We start from the raw sequence: 22,300 nt of genomic DNA, 5'->3' as shown, positions 1-22,300 counted from the left end.
GGGTTTTTACACTTTGATAGGAAATTTTGCCTGAAGGTTTTGGAGGAAGGGTAAATTTGTGGATTTTGAGCTTGATAGCTTTTTTTGAAGATCTGTTCCTTAGTGCACACTGGACCTTAATGACGGGAAGCCTTTGTTCTTCAAAAGCCTTTTTAGTATGCTACCATGTGATGAGTGCAACTTATCAGTATTCAAATATTTTTCTTTTTTAGAAGCACTGTACACGGCTTTCTTTTTATTTTGAAGACAGAATCTTTGCAAGAGCTTCTGAGAGATCTTCCAATGCAACTTCAAATTCTTAATCAAACCCACCTGTGACTGTGTGTACTGTTCCCATTTCTTAAAATTTCCAAATGTATAGTTGTTTGTATGCATTCTAACATACTACTAGATAAAAATGACAAGAAGATATAGAGGAACTGCAGATTGTCTTTTTCATCTACTCAGGCTGCTTTGATAAGATATGTCAGCAACTTTACAGGTGACCTGTTTATCGATCAGGATGCTAAGCATTTGAACAGACTTCTGTGAAGTAAAGCATCGAGGTTTTTTTACTTTGTGTTGCCCACTAGAAATCATTGAAGTCACTGGTATAGGGAGGATTGAGCTTTAATAATCTCTGGGGTTGATAAATCAAGAGTTTGCGTGTGTATGGTCTGCTTTGTGCTACAAACACGTGTCCCTTCAGATGGTTTGGTCCCTATTCCCCAAATAGGTCATGGACTGAGTGGGAATTCAATCAATTGCAGGTAAAGCAGAAGACAATGCTTTCTTTAGTCTATGCATCATGATGGGAAGTCTATATAAATAAATTATAAACTAGAAATAGACTTTAAAACAGGAAAGGACAGGTATACTTCTCTAGTTTTGCTAAGTGTCAACACCACAATATAGGAGAGGCTGTACTTGGTAGGACAAAAGATCTGTCTCACCTGGTACCTGGTTTCTAATAGCCAGATGCCTGAGAAAGTATTTAAGAACAGAGCAAGGTCATCATAGCCCTTCCCTTCTATAGTCTTTAGGTCTTGAGGAATTTTAAGCTTGTGGTTTGCAGAGGTTTTGTATTTGTATTTAATGACACCGGGTGACCTTTCTTCTATTGATCTAATTATTTGAATCTCAAGGAAACTTGTTTCTGATGGACAGGTACTGTAATTTCCCTCTGAACAAGGAGGTGAGAGTAGCAAATGTCATCATACCAATGACAAAGTTACCAGTTCGTTCTGTCTGAACAGAGTTGAGTGGAAGTGTGGTTTTGCTTCAGGAAGTTAACATTTAAATGGACCTAAGCTGGCTTGGATGTTAATACATCACTGAGATAAATGGGATGGAGGAGAGTTTATTTCTCTGCTGCTAAGATGCTGGCAGGAGAGTGTGCTCTGTAATTGATTAACAGGGCACAGTACATTGACTTATATGGGGAAAGCTATTATATCTCAGTAACAGGAAGGTATATATGATTCTGGTTTTAGTAAGTAAAAAATTGGATTCTGTAGGAAATAACTAAAACTGCTGAAAGAACCAAAGGTTCCCAAGGATTTTTTTTTCCTCTTAAATCTGTGGCATAACAGCATTTCATGTTATGAAGGAAGTTTAAATAGCGCAATATATTTGAGGGAACTTTCATACAGGGCTAGAAATATTAGCTTATGTAAGCAGTCTTTTAACTTTTGTTCTATTGGACCTAAAGTCATGAGTTATTGATGACATTTAATATCTTTTTTTAATATCTATTCATTTGAGGTATAATCTTTTCCTATAACTCATGTACAAGAACAAATTATTTCCCACGAGGGTGGCGAGGTGCTGGCACGGGCTGCCCAGAGCAGCTGTGGATGCCCCATCCCTGGCAGTGCCCAAGGCCAGGCTGGACGGGGCTGGGAGCAGCCTGGGCTGGTGGCCCGCATCCCTGCCTGTTGGGATGGTTGGACCTGCTGAACTTTAAGGTCCCTTCCAACTCAAACCATTCATTGAATCTATATTTTATGGTGAAACCTAAATGAGTGGGCAGATTGGGGAGTGAGTTTGTTTATTAAATAATGGGAAAGTGAAGTTTGGATTTTTTAATTATTCTTCAGCTTATTAGTCGCTATCCCAAAACAGGTGTAGGAAACAAATGCAGTTCTAAACGACAGTGAAGGAAAACCATATCAACTGTGTTTGGTTCTGCCCAGCGTTGGCGATTCCAACCAAACTAAGAAAGCAGAGGTCCAGATTCAACACTTTGAAAGCCCATATACACCAGATAAAGCACATTAATAATTGGCTGTAAAAACTGTGACTGCAATGGCAAATACAGAGTGATACTCCCTGTGGGATCTCATTTTTCTTTTTTGGCTATGTCAAGCTTCTCTTGCCTTAGTCTCTTGAATCCAAGACGATGGATTTGTGAAGTAGAGACAAGGCAGGCTGTACCAGGGGATGATGATTTAGAAGTTAATTCTCTTTCCAGACAAGTTTTTCTATATTTCCTTTTGTATAGTTTCATCAACAGTAGCACCAATACAGTAGCTGTCAAAACTAAAGGAGGAGATTTTCTCAATAGCTACTATGATCTGTAAAAGAATAGAAGTTCTGACAAACTTCTACTATTTAGAGATGTGTTTTTTCAGCTGTTGTGGTGTTTCTAAGTTGTGGTTGGGGTTTTTTGGTTTGGGTTTTTTTTTTGGTTGGTTGGTTGGGGTTTTTTTTTGTGCAGAAATTAAGCTTTTGCTCATATTTTATCTCTTTTTAAAAGCTCTGCTGTTGTTGTTGCAATTTGGAATAGCTCTTGTTTGACAAGTTTTCTTCAGTATATCATGACCAGTAGCCTCCCATTATATTCAGTAATTAACCAGACCACATAAGTAGCAAACAGTTTTGTAGCTAAATCTTTCTATTTTTAATATTAACTCTTAAAGATGCAGGTTTTTGTCCCCACCCTACCCCCCACGTACCAATATGAAAATCTGGGTGGGGGAAAATTCTACAAATCTAATAATTTGCTTTAAAAATACAGAAAATAAATAAATAAAAATAAAAAAAAAAAACACAACAAAAAAATCCCACTAAGTAACTAAACAAAAGTACATGTTCAACCTTGGCTCTCATTATTAATGAGATTATTTTTTTTTCGTAACAATAAATATCATGTAGGATATGCATAGGAAAATGCTATAAAGAGATTTTGTTACATATTTTTTTTAAATAATTCTGCTTGAGTGTTGTTCTACTTTTAAAGGTTCCATTCTGTTTTTACCTAGACAACAGAATTAATGACAAATGACTTCAAATCTCTAGCTAGTTAATGCTAATAATGAAATGGCAGCGAGAGCAGTTTTCTCTAAGTCTTTAAGTTGAAAAGCTCCTTTTAATGTACTACCAAAATATGCTATTGGTAAAGAAATACTTGAGAAAAACAGAGACACACTTGAGAAAGACAGAGTCGGGTAACTATCTTTCTGTGATTATGGCATTTAGGGCAAAATTTGCAGTGGGTACTTCTAGCTTCTGCTCACTTCTATTCATAAGCTTTAGCCCTGCACTATGGCGAGTGATCTAATAGCAGCCTGGCACTCAGGGTATTAAAATGTAGGCCTTCATGCCACAGCCCTGCTGCCAGGGAGTGGGCCTGTGCAGCCCTGGCATGCGGCTGGGGTGGCGTGATGTGCGCACAAGCGCTGAGCCTGCCTGGCTGCTGGGTGACCTGCTGCGCCGCTGCAGCCACAGCAGGAGTGGGGGGAATCCATCCTGCTGGCTTGGGGTATAAACAGTAATGCTTAAAACCATTTATCTTCCCCTTTCAAAATTCTGTCATTAAGTAGTGCGATCTTTAAGTGAACTTTAAGGTTGTTGCAATTGTCCTTTAATTCAGTGCAAAGTAATTGCCTGTGCTTGAGTGCTGGTATGGATTTTGTTTTCTCCCTTAACAAACTCTTGGAGACTTGCAAAGGAAATTATTTTTTTTTTAACTATGAAAGTACTGATTCATGAAAAAAATAAATGATCTTATATATTTGTGCTCCTGTTTCTATTGTTGTGAAAGTAATTTTATTTTTCATTACATGAGACTGGAAATTTTGTGAGAGCTGCATTATTAGTGACTTAATTCAGTCATAATCCTTTTTTCCTCCCGCTCTTAAGGTCCTCTTTTTGAGAGTAGGACTAATTCGGTCTCCATGTGTGATCCAGTCTGACCAAATGGCCATTTTCTAATTGAGCCAACGCTGTGTGGTGTGTCTGAGCATGGAATACGCTGCCTACCAGGGGTGGTCTGATGCTTTCTGTACACCTAAACTGAAGGTGTTTCTACCTCTAGCACAGTTTCTGTTGCAGAGCATGTGTTTAAAGATATTGGTTAAGCTGTCTGGTGTAGGTTATGGGTTTTTCAGGTTATACCCGAAATGTAAACGAGTAGTTTAACCCAGGTATGTCACCCATCTGCTGAAATAACAGGAAAAACAACCACAGAGGGGGCAGTACATTAACCACCTAAGTAGGTGACATATTAAAAGCCAAGTCTCTCTGTTCTAATTTACATCACTTCATGCAACAGCAGATCTGTTTAAAACTTTTTCCTTCATTAGAAAGGCAAAGATTCTGATCTCAGCTTTTTCCATCTTAGATGCTAATACCAAATTAATCTTCTTCCTACTGAGTAAAGTAGAAGTGAAGCGCTCCAATAGATTATAGAGATTATATTTTAAAACAGAAATATTTTTTCTGTAAGTCTGTAATATGTGATAATTAATAGACGTTTATTAATGTACCTTAATTTAAATAAATATCAGGTTATCAGCGCTTCTATTACAGAAGTGAAAGCTTATAGCTTATCTATTTCTTATGAAGCTCTCATAACAACACTAATCTTTAGCACTATGTTTTCATGTCACCAAATACATTCCAGATATATCAGGGCAGGTTTTTTTGTTTGTTTATAGTATCCCTAAGGAGAGTGGTGGCCCATGGTTAGGAATTGGCATTACCTAATTGTGTCCTTCATTGAAGTTGTCATTTTCTCATGTCAGGGAGTGTGTTTGTGGATTTTCTTGTTGCGTTTTGGTGTGGGCTTTTTGTTGGTTTTCTTGGGTTTGTTATTGGTTTTGTTTGGTCGTTTTCTTGTGGGTTTTTATTATTATTATTTTGGGGTCTTTTTTCAGAAATGTTGGGATGTGGCCATATGCATTCCACACGGGCAAAGCTGACAAGGCTATGTTATTACCCAAAAGAAAAATAAAGACCACATTGCTGCTTAATATGTGTGAATAATTAACAGCATAAAGTGAATCTGTTTTCTTGTGTTTCAGAAAAGTGTGATGAACCTCTGGTGTCAACATTACCCCACTCCTCCTTCAGCAGTTCATCATCTATGACAAGCAGCTATTCTCCAGGGTACGCCAAGTTAAACAAGCGAGGAGGTAAGGGGTGCTCTCCACCTTAATGTTCATGTATTCCAAGAAAAAATATATTACATTTTTAATATGTAAATGTTTTTTTATGTAAGATATTTTTGCTTATGTTTGTTTTAATGAGGTTTTTGCTGTCTGACAGACCGTTTTTGTAAATGGAATGAATTTATATTTTATTTTATGTGACAGTAATTGCACTCCATTGCACCACAGGGAGAAATATACCGCTAATAATATGTAGCAGCATGGGCCAAATGCCTAATGTCAATGGAGTCATGCAATACAGCTGTGTAATTGACTTCAGTTAAAAGGCTGTACCTGTGTTCATTGGGTCAATGAACTTCTGCAAGGTCATGGTTTTTGGAGCAAAACTAAACAGCCTTGATGTGCTTTGTTGATTTAACTTCTTTCTCACCTTAGCAATGACTGCTTTCATTCAGTTTTTTCTAGCACTACAGGAACTTTGCCTTTTGTATGTATTTCTCTAGTGCAATGACGTATTGAACAGAAGTAACAAAGCCACCTCAGTTTTTGTGGTTGGAAGAATAGGTGCATAAGTTGGGTCTACCTGGTCTAATTATATCCTTAGGGATATTCTTTTTTTCATGGTCTGAGCACAAGCTTTTGTCTTCATGTATAGGAATTTCAACAGCATTTGATATTTCTAGTCGTCTTTATAGGTAACATTTTGATATCACTTTCTAAATTAATTGCATATAAATTATACATTTAAGCATGAAAATTTAGATTAACAGAAAATTAATATACTTAATACTATTGATTTTATTTTTTTTTCTAAATAGTATCAATATAAAAGTCAAAATCTAAAATTTCAGATTCTCGTAAATCGATACCAAAATCTTATCTTTGTCCTAAAAATACATGTCAAAGGTATAATGAATTGACTCAATGAACCTAGAATTTAGAAATACTTCCACTGTAGGGATGAAAAAGAGAGAGCAAGTGACTAAAGTGTCTTGGTCTTCTAAATCCTGAATATCTATAATAATGGGAAAACACCAGTCTTCTAGAATGTTGGCTTATTTGCACTGCTGCTTTAATTTTCCTGCTTCTTCAGGAATTATGTTGTTCATGACTGGATACCATATTGTGCCAAAAAATAAAAACAACAACAATAACACCCCCCCCCCCCCCCCCCCCCCAAAAAAAAAAAAGCCCCAAAACCAAAACACACACAAAAAAACCCTAAACCCCAAAACCCCCAAAGAAAACATGGAAGCAAAAGTAACAATCTTTTGTCTTTGAGTGTTTGCAAACAAAATCTGAAATACGATTAGATGGTGGAACACTTTGAGGTTAAAAACAGAATTTGTTGCATCAAAATTATAGCCTAGGCTGGTCAAGTTCTCCCGCAATTTTTTTATACTATTGTTTGTGCAGCTTCCAAGCCAAAAAAACCACAACAACCCGCAGCTTATGATCAAAGCCATGAATTTACTGTTAGCCTAATTGTAACTTTAATCAAAAAATACTTATTGTACTGGCTGTTATTACAAAAACAAATAAGTGAAATAAACAAAAAAACAACAAAGAATCCAAAGTTTTAGGGAGAAAATTCTCAATGCTAAACCAGAATTTTTATGCCTGCTTCCTTTCCCTGGTGTTATGCTTGCATCATCACAGCAGCTCTGAATTTTATAGTAGATGGCTCTAGCAGGGGTGGGGGCTGCAGTGCCTGGTCAGTGTCCCAGACTCTTTACTGGGAGGAAAATTGATGAGTTAAGACCTGCTGGTCAGACTAAAGGACAAGAAAGAAACACACAGGCAGCGGAAGCAGGGACAGGTATCCTGGGAATAATATATGATATAGGGACATTGCCCAGTTGTGTAGGAATGGGGCCAGGAAGGCCATGGCATGGCTGGAGCTGAACTTGTGACTTTCTATACTTACAGGGGTCTTACAAGAAAGATGGGGCTGGACACGGATACAGCTGTGATGTGGCTCAGGTAGAGCCTGGGGGCTGAAATGGGGCCAAGCAGGGGAGTGGGTCATCCACTGGGTAGGGCAATTATGGGCTGTTGATACCTTCAGGGCCCTGACATTGATCTTTCATTATTAGTCTGCAATCCCATTTGTCTGAATTCTTTGTATGTGTGTCTTACATGTGTAGGATTCTTGTTCTTTGATCTATGGTTTCCCACCCTCACCCACCTGCTCTAAAAACAGTTGTAGCCAGGTCTTTCTTTTAATGACTAGTAATTGGCCTGGTGAGTTGCTTTATAGCCCTGCTCCTTCTGGTACCACCTTTTCCTGTACTTTCAATAATTCTGCTATCATCCTGTGATTGTAGTTCTCTACACTATGTTTTTATTCTATGGTAATAGTTTGTTCTCTGCAGAATGTCTGTTTTAGGTACATAAATATCAAAATTGTTATACTGATAGTCACTAGCCCATGCAATCACAAAGCAACATTAAGGGTAAAGCAGTTTAGACTCTGTTACCTGGTTGTTAGAGAATCGCTGTGACAACTAAATGAGCTAAACAGAAGCTGAAGATGAGCTTAGAGACAATATGACGTGACAAGCTCTAGTCCTGCAGCCCTGCTGAGCTGATGCAAAGCCCGTGGCCTGTCAGCAACTTTGGCAATTTCTTTGGATTTAGGCCTGCAGACTAGCAGATAACATTGTATATGGGTCCAAAAGTTTAGGAGAAGACTTCTGAATGAGAACAGATGTTGTTTTATGCTGGTGTTGCCTTTATTTTGTGACATGCCTCTTAGTAATTCTCGTTCTTTCTCTTGCTGTATGTCTGAGCGTGGGTTCTGGTGGGCTGTTGTGTCCCTTAATTTGTGTTCTCAACTGTTTTTTGGCCAGATGAAAGAAGTTAAGGAACAATTCAATTCTAAAACACCTCCTATCATTTAGGTTGAATTGTGCTGTACCTGGTCATTTATGTTTGTTTGCATTCTAATCCCTGCTCTAAACCAGAAAAAAGTCACTAGAATAACTTTGAAAAATAAAATTTTGATCAGCTTGGTGGGCAGGGTCTTGAAATTTATTTTAGATGACTATTTCTCCTTTTATATTACTAGACTACTTACATTGTAAATGAAAGGCAAATCAGACATTTGGAATTATTTTTTTTTCATTTAATGATATTTACCCTCACCTTCCTTACCCTTATAATTGTTACAGTGAAGTTTCTTTTAGTGATGTGTCTTTAGCAACGTGGATCTACAGTGCTGTCATTAATCAAACATTTGTTTAATTTTCTCTGTCAGAAGGTCATTTGAAAATTAGTTGCATCTCTTTGTTTAAATAGCAACTTCTTTAGGCTATCTCTCTCCATCTGTTAATAACTATGAAGCTTAGCATATGTACTTTTCAAAACTGAAGCTTTGGTATGTACATTACCTAATGTTGCTTCCCTAATTCTAATGCCAGTAAAAGTACTCCAGAATTCAGCAATGTGTTTAACATGGGAACATGGCCTTCACTGTGTTTATGCTTCTGTTTCTACAAATGATGGAAAATATCTCTGCATTAAAACTGAGCCATTTGAGAACACATGGAATACAGATATTACTAATCAAAACAGTAATAAGGGAATCCATTTTTTTTTTTCTCTCCAAAGAGTCTTTATCAGCTAATAGATTCCCAAATCAAATGTGCTATTTAAAACAATTTAAACTGTGCTCAAATCATTAAATCAAAAGAACTCCCCCTCCTCTAGTCCCAGACCCTTTAAGTTAAGGAAATGTGCATTTGAAAATTCTAATCTCCAATCCTATTATATTTTTCTTTGCCATTTTCATGGCACTTCACTGTAGACTTGCAAAACTCTTAGCAGAACAGATAGTATGCTTGATTCTATTGATTAAGTCACTGATTTACTGAACAGTCGCATTATGTTATTAAGAGGGTTGAAGTTGTGACTCTTGTTGTTCTGGTTCAGTTTCTGGCTGTAAATGTTTCAACTGGAAAGGTGCACATCAAAGAGCTTAATATTTTCAGCAGGTTGTAGGAGCCTTCAAAAGCTGAAGCATCCACAAACTTATTGCTAATATTTGATCTCACTTTGTTTACAAATGCCACAAATAGTGGTCTAGGCAAACAGAACTAAAACTTCATGGAATGGCATTGATCTGGAAACTTAACCTCCAGGGAGTATGTGTAGTGGGTTTTTTTGTTATGTCAGTATGTGGAAGTATCTTGCATTTTCCACAGCTGTCTACTTGGAGCCCTGTAAGCCTTTGCTGACTTACAGATTAGTAAGTACACTAATTTCTAAGGAAATGCAGATTTGATGGGACAGAGTATAACTTGATTATAAAAGTTAACCTCTCCAAATCTGTTTACTTGGTGCTTCATGTTTTGCTGTGTTGCCTCTTGTTCCTGTTCTGATCTTTATTTCTTGATAGGCAAAGCAAAGCAAGGTATCCTGAGTTGGTTTGTTGTTTTTGTTTTTTTGTTGGTTTTTTTTTTTTTATTTTTTGGGGGGTGGCGGCAAGTTATTATTACCTAGAGAAAAAATACTGATTGTAGGGGAAAAAATATATATATGCAGTGCTTACCTGGTTAGCTGCATGTCTGTCAGTCTCTTGCAACTAAATACCAAAATGTATTAAAATGCAAAACCCCAATTTCTACATCAGTAAGTCTTTGATGTATGTAATTGTGACAACCATGAATCTGTGTTTCTGTAACCAGAGAGCCAGAGGCCCGGGGGTGCAATGCTCTGTGTGGGTTTGATGCCAGCTCCCTCTTTCACACAACCCCAGAGCACCCCAGGTGTGTCTCAGGCTGCCTTCCTCCTCCTGCCTTCCTGGTGCTTTCTGCCAGAGCAGCTGTGAAAAGGAAGCTGAACGCTTTCAACTTATCATTGTGGGAAGAAGTAGAGAACAAGGAGGCCCCAGAAAATGTACACTATTTTGGTTATTTTTTATCATTGTGAGCCAAGGAAGGTAGTTCCCCTACTATGCTGCTACTCCCAGATTTAACTGGGGTTAGTGCTGGGAGAAGCAATTGCTGCTGTCCCCATCAGGGCTGCAAAGAAAGGAGGGGTGAAGAATCTTGGAAGCCTCAGCTGTGGCAAAACATGCGCAGAGACCGGCATGATGCAATGAATTGCAAAGTGAGAGTAGGTTTGGGGAAGGCAGAACATAGTGACTCCTGGACTTCTGTTAAAGGTGCATAAGCAAAAGCTTGGACTTAAAAAGCTAAACAGCATTTAATTAGCAACTCTTCTGGCAAGGGTTGCTATGGTCAGATTCTATCAAAGTATCCTTTTGAAAATAAGACAGTTTCAACAGTAGTTTAATCAACTAAATTTTAACACTATGCAGTATTTTATTATTATTTCATATTTTTTTTAGTTATAAAGATTACTTGCATGTTGTCCAGTGCCAGGATAACAACTGGACAGTTAATTTATGAAATATCTGTAGCTTATATGAGAAAACAAAGCACCACAAAAAAGGAGAAATGTACACGGTTGGTTTTTTTTTGTTCCTGCCAATATCACTTTTATCTAAACATATGCAAACATTGTTAAATCTGTGAATATTATAACAGCTTAAAACTTTTTACTTTGGATGCCATTCTTAAAGGCCTAAACATTTATAATTTTATTAAATGATCCAATGTAATATTTGGAGATATATGAGAATGTGTTACCTTTTGAAAATATTTAATTTTCCTTGTCAAATTGACTGAGTCACAAGTCATTCATATTGGCATATAAATACATGCCATTAACTTATTAACAGCACTTAACACATAGACTAGCTAAAAAGAATTCAGTTTCTTTTTATTTTTGTCACACCTATTCTTCTGTAAAAGTAGTCCATATTGCCACCAACTTACTAAACTAGCACCAGAGGAGAGTGTTCAATTAGCTCATTCTAGAGCTTTTTAAAAATCTATCTATGGTAGCTTTTGCATATGTGATGTCAAGGTGATAAGGTATATAGTCTTATGACCTGCCATCAGTAGAATCAATGGACTGCATCACATCATAAGGAGGATTCTTAGCACATGTTTGATATAATGCATTATCCATCTTCCTTTTAATGGTTCCCAAGCTATCGGACCTTATACTTCTCACTAGTACAAGAATTAATGCTGCCCATCATCCACTTCATACCATTTTAATTTAGTGAAGAAATTCTACATTATTTTAATATAATGTAATGTTATATAATATATTTGGAAGCTGCTTGAAACTGAGCAGAGTCTCAGAACTTCAGAAATAATCCCAGCAGACAGTGAAAGTATGAAGGTCATAATGAATCTTTAGATGTATGGAAATTATCTTTGCACAGTAGAATAAAGAAGAAGAAACTTGGGACCCAGGGCTCTTTTTGAAGTCCAGTGTTGAGGGGGAATCTGGAGCTGCCAACAAAATTGATGATGGAATAAGAGGGGAAGTTTCTCTTGAACAGTTCTGACCAATTGATGTTCAGAAAGCAGTCCCTTTATCACCAATATGTAACCCCTACGTAAGCTCTCATGTTGCTTTTTAATCAGGGTGCTGACCTTGACCTGTTATCAGAATTATTGATGTGCCTATAAGACAAGCATAAGAAATTGTAAGTGTTGGCATAGGTGTCAATGAGACAGTATATTTTGGAGTTTTTTCTCAGTGGAGTTTTCAGTTTTGGCTTCTGTGTGTAAGATGCAAGAACTTATCTATAATGGGATGTGATTCTTTTATTGCCCAAATCATTCCCAGTAAGTCAACTGTATCTGTTCTGCAACAGCTCTACCAATATAAAAAAAATGCTGGGGAGAGCCTCACCTTAGAAGAAATCTTAGGGACACCGGGTCTAGGCTTTCTTTGGCATGTCTATTAAAACCTCCAATAGCATAACCACTATCGCTATTTCTCCAATTCTTTATTAATTTTTTTATAATGGGGCATGAGAAAATTTGATTTAGCTTCTCTTTTGACAAAGTGAATGTAAATGGAATGGATAACATCAGCCTGGATTCTGTGACATGTTTGGGTTTGTCCCTTTGTTGGACTTGCCAGGAATTTAGTTTGGATGTGAATATCAAACGAGGTGCTCACTCTGGATTAACATTGTCCAAATAGAGACAGAAGGGAGCTAGTGTGTAGTAATTAACACACCATAGATCATCACAATAAATACTGCAATCTCCTTGTGTTGACAAGACCTTTGGGCACACTAAGAATGCTTGTATGCAATAGAACTCATTATATTTTGATTAAAATCCTCTTGGAGGAAAATTGTAGAGTTGCCAGTGGTTGTAAATTCACTGCCCGAGTTACTGAATTCTGTCTTTTCTAAGTAGGGAAGCATTTAAGAGTAACCGATAGAGTAGAATGAAAGAACAGTAACAGCCATGAGAAGAAGAGTATTATCATCCACTTAGCTTTTTCTTTCTATAAGAGAGATCTTGCTGAGTAAGATTTTATAAATAATTAAATCATGGTGCCCTTTAAATAATTAAATAAACAACAGTTCCCTTTCTGAAAATATGTGCTTTAGATAAACACGTTATACAATCCAATACAGTTTATTTGATGAAACTCTGCCACGTAATACATAGTAGATCAACTGAGGTTGATCAGAAGTCAGTGCAAATTACACATTGTTACCTATTAATTATTTTTTTCATTTAAAAAGATGTGGAAAACTACTTATTCATGGCTGAAAAAAAACAATCTCCTTGTGGTTCACTTATTAATGCAACCTTAAAAACATGTTTGCACGGGAGATAACATTGTGTTACTGTATAAACAACAGTATTTCTGGAATGGTTTAGAATGGTCACAAGTAACTGATGTTTTGTTTGTGGGGTTTTTTTGTGTGCGTTTTTGTTTTATTTCTGGTTTTGGGGGTTTTTTGGTTGTTTTGGTTTTTTATGCAGTTCAAGATATAGCTCCTTTAAAAGCATTTTTACCCATGATGGTAAATGAAAACTAACTTCAATCTTTGAGGGTTTTCGTCTTTTCAAATCTATAAATACTTCAGGGTCAGCTCATCATTTGCAAGTTTTTTTTTTTTTTGGAACAAGAAAAAAAAGCAAACCCAAGCTTTTAGGAATGGCATTTGTCCCCTCACAGCAATTATTTGATGCTGGATTCGTACAACTTTTCTGTATGTCTTCATCTGCCTCATATCCTACCACATAATCAATGTTGCTTATTCAAAATTGTTTCAAAATAAATAGCTAGGCTATTTGTAACACAACTCGCTTCAGCTCCTGAATGCTTGTATATCTGTTTTGAAGACAGGTGTGATTGCCACTCAGTTGACCTGAACACTTGTTTTCTGTACTTTAATGATCTGGTCCTAATGAAACATTTTTCATAAATATTTACATTCTGTGAAAGGAATTCTATAAAATTACAAATAAAAATGTTTGCACTAGCTCATTCCTTTGAAACCACAAGCTCTTTTAGTCTCTGGAGCAATACATGGGGCAGTAGGAAAAAACATGCATTGTAAGAAGATAGCAGGTTTTGGGCAGGGACAGGGAAAAGAAGCATCAAAAAGGGGAAAAATATTACCAGTGTACATCTAGGTCAGCCTGGTGCATTGAAAAAGTAACTTTTAAAAGGGAAAACATCAGTCTTGTCATTTAAAACACAATCCAAGAAACAAAGTCGGTGGAAAGTGAAGCTGAAATAATTGGATAAAAATAAAGCATCATTAGCTTATGTTAATTTACCATAGCCCAACAAATGCAGAAAGTGTGACTGTTTTTTCCAGTTTATAACTAATTTGTTAATTGAAGCGTTCAGAATACCTAATCAGCTTATTTAATACATGTCTGGGTGGGGAGGAGGATAAAATAATACTGAGCACTCTCTCAAACTTTGTGAAACTTTTTTGACAGCAACCTTTGGCAGAGGCAGAAATTCCTAGTCCAGCTGGAGACTGAGGCAAGTGGCAGTAGCCGGGGGCTGCAGGGATGTGAGGACAGCGGGGCTGCCCTGTCTCTGCTGAGCAGCCAGCAGTTTTTAGACAAAACTTCACTTAGTTCTTGTATTTTTCTGAAGCTAACGAGTGGCTGGCTCTGACAGGGAATTGCCAGTGCTGGTGGCAGGGAGCAGGCAGTCTCATGCACAGACAGGATCCATGTATCACAGACACACTTTTCCTGGACTTAGGGACTGGTGCAGCTCTTGTCGTTTATCCCCACAGTAGCCAAATTCAGCCATGTTTAGCTATCCTAAAAGCCTAAAGTTTATTTTGAAGGTTTCTCAAATATTAATCTCTAAAATCTTAAGAAATTTCTTTAGGTGTTCTTACTGGTTTCACCACTATGCTCTCTTGAAAAGGCAGAGCTGGTGAGCTCTTCAGCTCTGCTCAGGATACTTTTTTAAAAAAGCTTTAAAAGTTAACAAGGATACTTTAAAATACCCTCTTACTTGCATTTGAGCAGGAGCTAATGGTCTCAAAGATGGAGTGGTTGACAAGTTTATACCTGAGCTTTGCAGGCAGGTGGTATACTATATATATTACAGTATATCTAGTCTTTTTCTTACTCTTTGTAGCCTGCTGCTTCAAATTTCACATGGATGTGCCATACATGTAACATTTGCTAAAAGTTCTCACACCCTTTCTAAATGTCGTTAAACTTCTATTGCTTTTTCAGAAGCATTCATCAAGTTTACATTCACATAAATGTCACCTGTACATAGAGATGTTAGTATTACTCACATGGTGCATAGGTGTTAGTGCAAAAAGAGTATTGCCGATGGCAGGTTCTTGCCTGCATAAGGACAGTTTTTCACAGAAGGACATACATCTTTGAAAATCAGGCACTAAGTTATATAATGAGTCGATTTAAAAATTTTGGACATGATCTCTAATGTGTACTTCCAATTCTTAAAAGAGGGAGTTGAGTTTTTTTCCTACTTAAAAAGCTGGCGTGCTTTATAATTACAATTTAGAGTTAACGTAAAGGGTGAGACTTTGGCTGAAAAACATGTAGTAATGACACATTCAAGCTCTGCTAAGTGCCTCCTCAATGCAATGCTCCACAAGGAACCTGCCTGCACCACAGCTGGTACATTTAAGAAGCGGATTAGAAAACTTCATATTCCTCAGGCAATGGAGCTACCGTGTTCACACAGATCAATGGGAACATGCAGGATTAAAAAAAAGAACACAGCAGCATGGGAAAACTGGCCAACATCTTGTAACAGGTCCTGCATATGTAGGAGTAGCAGAGCCTGATGGTGATCCTAGCATAGGTTACGTCTACAGATACTTCAGTTCAAGATACAGAGGTGCCTGAGACTCGGGAACTGAGGCTAAGGTGCAGTGAGTGTACATAAAATGCACTGTTAGCTGCTTCCAAGGCAGGTGCCTCTTGTCTGACACTGTTTCACCCTCTCCTGCAGAAAAAATGCAGGTTTCCCTTACACAGATGGGTATAGTGCAATTGGTAGGCAGCTCCTCTGAGCACAGCCAGGGTGCTGCCTTTCCCAAACAAGTCATAAACAAGCATAAATGCTGGTAGAAATGGGAGCTATTTGGCTGCCATTATAACCTCCTAGTACAGTAATATGCTGAAAGAGAGAAAAGAAATAATATGATAAAATGAGGCTATTTGCTGCAGGATGGAAGAGTGCAGCTATTATACATGTTTCAGCTTTCACAATTAGATTATTCACAAGCAAATCTAAGCTACACGGTACAAGACAGAACATTAATACTATTTTACTGTATGTGAGTTACTGCATAAGTCACAAAAAATACCTCTGGATATGGGAGAGTCTGACATGGGCTCCAGTCCTATGTCATGGATTAGCTATTGGTTTCACTTTGTTTTGTCTCACTTTCTTAGATAAAACTATTTTTTAACCCATTTGTAAGACATTAACGCTAATTAGCGTTGATAAATATGACACTCATTTTATAGGGAAAAAAGTGCATCAACTCATACTGAAGATCCCTTTCTTTAGAAAGCTTCAGCCTTATGTCGGCCTTGTATAGCGAGGTAAAGGTGCAAAGGGAAGAGGTGAGTTGTGGAGTATTGTATAGATCCTGCTCAAAGCTTTTGAGAAAGAGAAAATCCCTCCCTTGAGTAAGAAAGGATAGTTTTCCTTTATTAGGTTATCACTGTGGCTTGGATTTGAGTTCTCTTTGTGCTGAATGGCAGATGAATATAACACTATAGGCTGAAAAACTCAGTGCAATTAAAAAGCAAGTTTGGTTATGCTGACTCAGATAATATTTTTTAAAAGCTGTTATACTTTCTGTGTCCTCTGTGTGGAGATTGCTGAAGAACTAAGAAAGCTTCAGAAGAAATGTCAGTAGTAGTTTAACCCTTTCCTCCGGCTATATACTATAGCTTTCCTCCTTCTGAAGTGATCTATTTGTTTAGCGGCTGTTGTATTGCTCACACGGGATGATGTTGATCTGTATTGGATGTCTTTGGTAGTTTGTTGGGAAACTGGGAAACAACGAAATATCACTAATAATATCATTCAGAGCCCTAAAATTTTCTGACTGCTTCTAGGACAGATTTTTATCTCTTTTAGGACGGTCTTCTATTATTTATTACAAAATTTGTTTGAATGGTCCAATTTTCAAGTTGCTCAATGTTAGGTATTTTTTTTCTACTGAGATTCATGGGCAATACATTTGATAAGCTGTGAAAAAAAGAAGAAACCTTGAAAATCTGCTTTTCAAAAAGTTGTATTTTAGATGTCTTTGCTTTGCAATACTGGCTACTGTCAAATTTGGCATTCCTGCTTGGCTTTTAGGCACTTTACTCCCAGTGAGCTAGTTCTGCTTTGGGTAAAAAAGTTGTCAGAAATTATTGGATATTTGTAAGGATCAAAGGAACCTATAGTGTGTAAAAATAGGCACTTGACTGTATTAATTACATAAGCTTTAAAGATCAGGAAGGATCAGCCATAATTTATTTAATAGCTATCCCTAGCTGCTTAGCTTTTGCTAGTACAGACTGGGTTGACATGAAGATGACTTGAGTTTAAGGGAAGAATTGGGTGATATTGGCCAATGGAAAAGAGGAGTAAACAAGATTTTTTCCAAGGGAAACAATATTGTGCTTTTGCTGTGAAGGAAATACAGTTGGGTATAGCAAAGTACTGAACCAAGAGGGTTTTAGCTGATATCTTGCCAAACGCAGAAAATACAGAAATTAGGTGTGGGGTTTTTTAATACAGAAGCAGAGTTGTTTTTAATATGTACTGAGAGAGACAGTACGTGAACTGTTTTGCTTTCTTCAGTACCAGGCAGCTGTCTTGTTTTCTGTGGCAATCAAAACCAGTATTGGGATTATTTAATTTGCTGACTTTGGCAGCTGGTCAGCAACACCCCCCACAGCACATTCTTAATACTGTCAGGAACGAGTGGTCCAGCCTGGTTAAAGAATCATCATCAAAGCAAGGTATTAGCAAAATTGTTTCTATATGAATTTGTAGAAGAGCAACTCAGCAAAGTTTGATGGCAGGATTCACTCTGTTGCTTACTACATGGACAAAATGTACAAAGGAAAAATGAGAATCAAGCTAGAATGATTTACACAGAGACCAAAGGTGCAAAAAGAGTAAGGGACACCCTCCTGAGTCACAGTAGACCCCATTGCTTTCTAAACTCCTGATAGAGCTTAGGTGTGTCTAGGTCCAATCTTAGACTTGGTCAAGAGTTTGTACCTAAATGATTACATGTGTAACCGATTAGGATTGCCTAAAGAACCAATGTCCAAAATGTCAGCAAAAGGTGGTCCTTCTTTCATGTTGTAAAAGTACCAGTCCACCACAGATGGAATTTTTACACAACTTTTGGTCCAGCAGCAGTCTAAGGTTTACTCACATTTTAAGGTGGATCACAAGATTTTAGCAGTGCTTAATCACTGATTAATTTAATGTTTACAAAGTGAGTCAATAGGATTGACTACATTCACAACAGCGACTTAATTACCGGTCTGAGATAGCAACATTTATGCTATATTTGCTATGAGGTATCTAAATTCACGCATGTGCACACACAGACACAAATATATATAGGGATATATATGTATAAACTTCTCCAACTCCCAAAGCAAACTTGAGAGCTGGTGAGCTCTGAGAGGCATTCCACTCGGAGGGGGATGCTGGCTGCAGTCTAGTGGTCCAGGATTGCTCAGAGGGGGGTGCTGCTCGGGACTGCTGCTTACAGGGTCACAAGGCGATTGGCTTTCATCATCAGTAAACTTCCATCCTGGTCACAATCTGTGACAGCAATTGCTGGAATTTTCAAAATTCTGGTAACAATGAGATCATTCCACTTGGGCTGTGATTCAGGTAAGAAATGTTCCAAGGCTCCCAGGGGATGACTGATTACTACTGCTTTCTTTCCCCACCTTGGTCAGGCAACAGGAGTTCCTGGTACAGTCAGGTGGTGCTGATCCCCACCTTAACCACACAAGAGTTCCTGATATGCTTCAGGGACTCTTTGCTGCCCAACTTGTTACACAAGGCTTAACAAGAAATCCTGAAATCCTAGAGCAGCCTGAAGAGCAGGGCGTGAATCTACCACCCCAAACACAGAGATGATGGTTGCTTGTACATGTTGGTTCACAGGTGAGGGGCTTTGTTGGTGGGTTGGTTTGGGGTTTTTATTTCCTCCGATTGTGATTAACCAGTTTCTAAATTAGGCCAAAATGGTGCTCAAGTATCAGGAAGAAAAAGTTGTGTGCCAAATTTTAAAAATAACAGTTATTGAGAGATGCAAGAAGCTATTAAATATGAGACCAATTACTGTGAGCAAACTCTGAAAGCTTCTTTAATGAACATCTAGTTTCAAGGCAAAACCAAATTCTACATATTATATGCAGAGTATATTATTTTAAATGCACTGGTGATTATGCTTTAGCTATTTTCTTATGTTGGAGCAGTAAGCAATGTAAAATGCAGCTAAGCTGACAACCAGTAATGCTGTTTGATAAGCCACATCCAAAGTCATCTGGGAAGGACTAAAATAGGTGGGGATCAAAGCAGAGATAGCATCAAGTGAGTAGGAACTGGCAATAAATGATTTAACCATTCCAGTTCTCCAGTTTCTGCTAGGCTTTAATTAAAAGAGTTATACTGAGCCCTTCACAGGGAACGTTTTTTCCACAGCTGGGTACTCTGAGGGTGGAGCACCTTGCTTATAAATGCGTGGTGTTGGCCACCCTTTGAGAAAAGCTACTAGATTGCTAGGTTTGATACAGCAATTCCTATGCTTTTATTCTGGTCTCTTACAGCTGGTCCCTCCATAAAGTCGTAGTGACAGGGTTTGCTGGGGAACTCTACAGGCTTATCCAATTTTAGGGATGGTTGCAACGCTTTCAGTACAAAGGCAGGGAAGTTTAAAGGCACAAAAGTTTAATTGCAAGTAAGACAGAAGACAGGGGACACCCTAAAATAAATTGATTTATCATAATGGCATAGCTCCAGAGCTTATTGAAAAATAGAGTTGGGGCTGTGAAGTAAAAACTACAAACAAGCTCCTGAGAGCTTTTTGGTTTGTATCTATTAATAAAGATAAGGAAACAATGTAAATAAAGCCTTTGGTTTGACAAGAGTATCAGAGTTATCAGAATTATTAAGCCATATCCCTTTCAGTCACCTGAAAAGAGCTTTTCCCATTTCTCTCTGCCTTCTGTTCCCTGAAAACAGAAGTGTTCTCATTTTAGGGCCTTAGCTACTGACAAGTTTTGATGCCTCATGTTTGGAAGGTTTCAGCTGGCTGCGTAGCTGCAAAAATACATGGTCTGCATAGTCTAACGTGACTCATGAAACACAGCTAAAAGCTGAGCTATAGAAAGGCTTATAATGATTTCAGAAACTTACAGTTCATTACTTAGCAAGGAAATTGAAGGCCATAATCATAGCTTTTATCTTGTAAATTTATCCCAAGAACTTTAAAAAGGTCTAAAGACTGCAGTGAAAGAACAGGATGCTGCTGATAGGAGTAATGAGCAGCAGTGTAAGATTTCAGCTTTCCTTCAAGGTGCTAGAACCCATTACAGGAAGCAATTAAATTATGCACTTTGCTCTCTGTAATAAATATAAATGTACTGGTTTACTTCAAAAATTCCCAATTAAACATAAGGAGTAGTTTTCCATAATAGCAGAAGGTCATTGTTAGCATTTTACAGAATGAAGTCCTTTGCCCAGCAGAGGTGGTGCTGTTAACTGTCTTGCCTTCTCCTCATGCATTAGACCAACGTTACTGATGCCGTCTTCTGATGCAGAATACTACAAGATTACACAAATGGCATAATAGTGTCCCAACAGATGCTGACAGCATTATTTAAAAACATAATGTTAGAACTGGAAATGGAATACGGGCTGCTTTTATGGATGATTTTAAACTATCAACAGTACCAGCTAAACAAAGGGGTTTTTTTAATGCATCGGATGTGGGGTCTATAAAATCTTAATTAAAAAAAAATATGCCTAGAGTTAGTTTTTATGTTGATCAATACTAGCAGTATTGGTAAGTATTGACAGAGTTTAAAATGAGTATATATGCAACTTTCTGACAAGCTGTATTTAAAACAGGCTCCAACTGACTACACCTCACAAATTAAAACAAAGGACTTTAAAGGTGTAGAAACTTGTACCTATGTAGGGAAATTTAACAGGGTTGAGCTAAAATGTAAGAGGCTACATCAAAGTAGAAAGAGGAGAAAAGAGATGAAGAGGTTTCCAAATGTACATAAGAAAATTGGGGCCCTAAATTCTGTTATTTTTCCAGGCAAGTTTAGCACATACACCCCTTTCTGTTTTTCTTATTTAACAGAGGGAGTGTCAATCTTTTTTTCTTGATCATTTTTATGGAAAACATATAAGGTAAGAATAAGGTGAGGTCAGATCTGCTGGAACAAAGCTACGTTGCCATGCAGTGGCTGTAGAGCTAATTCACTGAACTGCTTTCAACAAATTAAGACACATTTTAAAAAGTAGTTGTGATCTGGATACCACCGTCTGACTCAGACTGAAGGGATGTGATGCACTTTCTCCTGTGGATGGTGTTAGTGAAGGAAGATTATGTAGAAAACACAACGGTTTGTGTTTGTTCCTAAAGGGACCCTCAAGCCAGAGAGTTCGTAAATGTCTTTCTTGGGTTTTATTAAGCTAATGTACCATGTCCACATTTGATTTCTTTTTATTCCCAGAGGGATTATATAGTTCTTTTTAACTAGGTGTGTTTGAAAGTATAGAATATGCTTCTAGAATACAGAAATGAGCATCAAGCTTTCCTTTCTTAGAAAGATAGATGAGCCTATAAAATGAAGTTCAACAATTTATCTAAGGCTTTCTTTCAAAGAAAAGCTTGTGTCAAATGCAAAAAGAAAACTCCAAATGATAAAGCTAGTTTTTTATAGCAATTACCTCCTTATAAAAGAAATAATTTTGTCATACAGCTTTTCAGTCTCTTTATTGGTGGCTTAGCACAGATAACTAAAAACCCTGGAAGCATCCAGAAACTCAGTTTAATAGTACTCTAATGTTTGCATATTGGGGAAAAAAATGTATAAAGATACTTGCAGGTTGTAGGTACAAAAAGCTAATTCCCTTCTCTGGAGGAGAAGCTCAAGAACTTCAGCTTTCTCACAAAGCTTTTTCCCATAGAAAGAATCCTCTTACAGGGGAAAAGACTGATCTTTAGTGGCTGTTTGCATTTGATGTCACATGGTGCTTTAACTCTCAAAAAAAAGACATTCAGTTTATTGCAGTGCTGGTACCCTCTGTGTCACAGCTATTTCCATGACCTCCGATTCTAAGAACAAATATTCATGGCTAATGGGAAGAGGCATCACATCATAAAGACAGAGATCACCATGGAAAGTTTTGAAAGGCTGTTTGACATTTAAAAGCTGGTGGTGCTGGCAGCCTGCAGTGGTTTTGGTGGTAGTCAGGAACAGAGCGCATTGACATATTTCACAGCTCGATCTGAAAGCTGCTGG

General features: G+C 37.6%; 1 protein-coding gene across 1 annotated transcript in view; it reads left to right on the top strand.

Moving 5' to 3' along the window:
- The window catches only part of CNTNAP2 (contactin associated protein 2), a 1,145,700-nt gene that overhangs the window by 338,333 nt on the left and 785,067 nt on the right, over window positions 1–22,300 (top strand). The window contains exon 2 of the mRNA XM_040592035.1: window positions 5,286–5,396. Within this exon, the coding sequence (XP_040447969.1) occupies window positions 5,286–5,396 (111 nt within the window). The remainder of the gene's footprint in view (window positions 1–5,285; window positions 5,397–22,300) is intronic.

This window comes from Falco naumanni, chromosome 4 (assembly GCF_017639655.2).
Source record: "Falco naumanni isolate bFalNau1 chromosome 4, bFalNau1.pat, whole genome shotgun sequence".
NCBI lineage: Eukaryota > Metazoa > Chordata > Aves > Falconiformes > Falconidae > Falco > Falco naumanni.
Note: the sequence above shows the minus strand (reverse complement) of the source record. Positions and strands in the feature narration are given on the sequence as shown.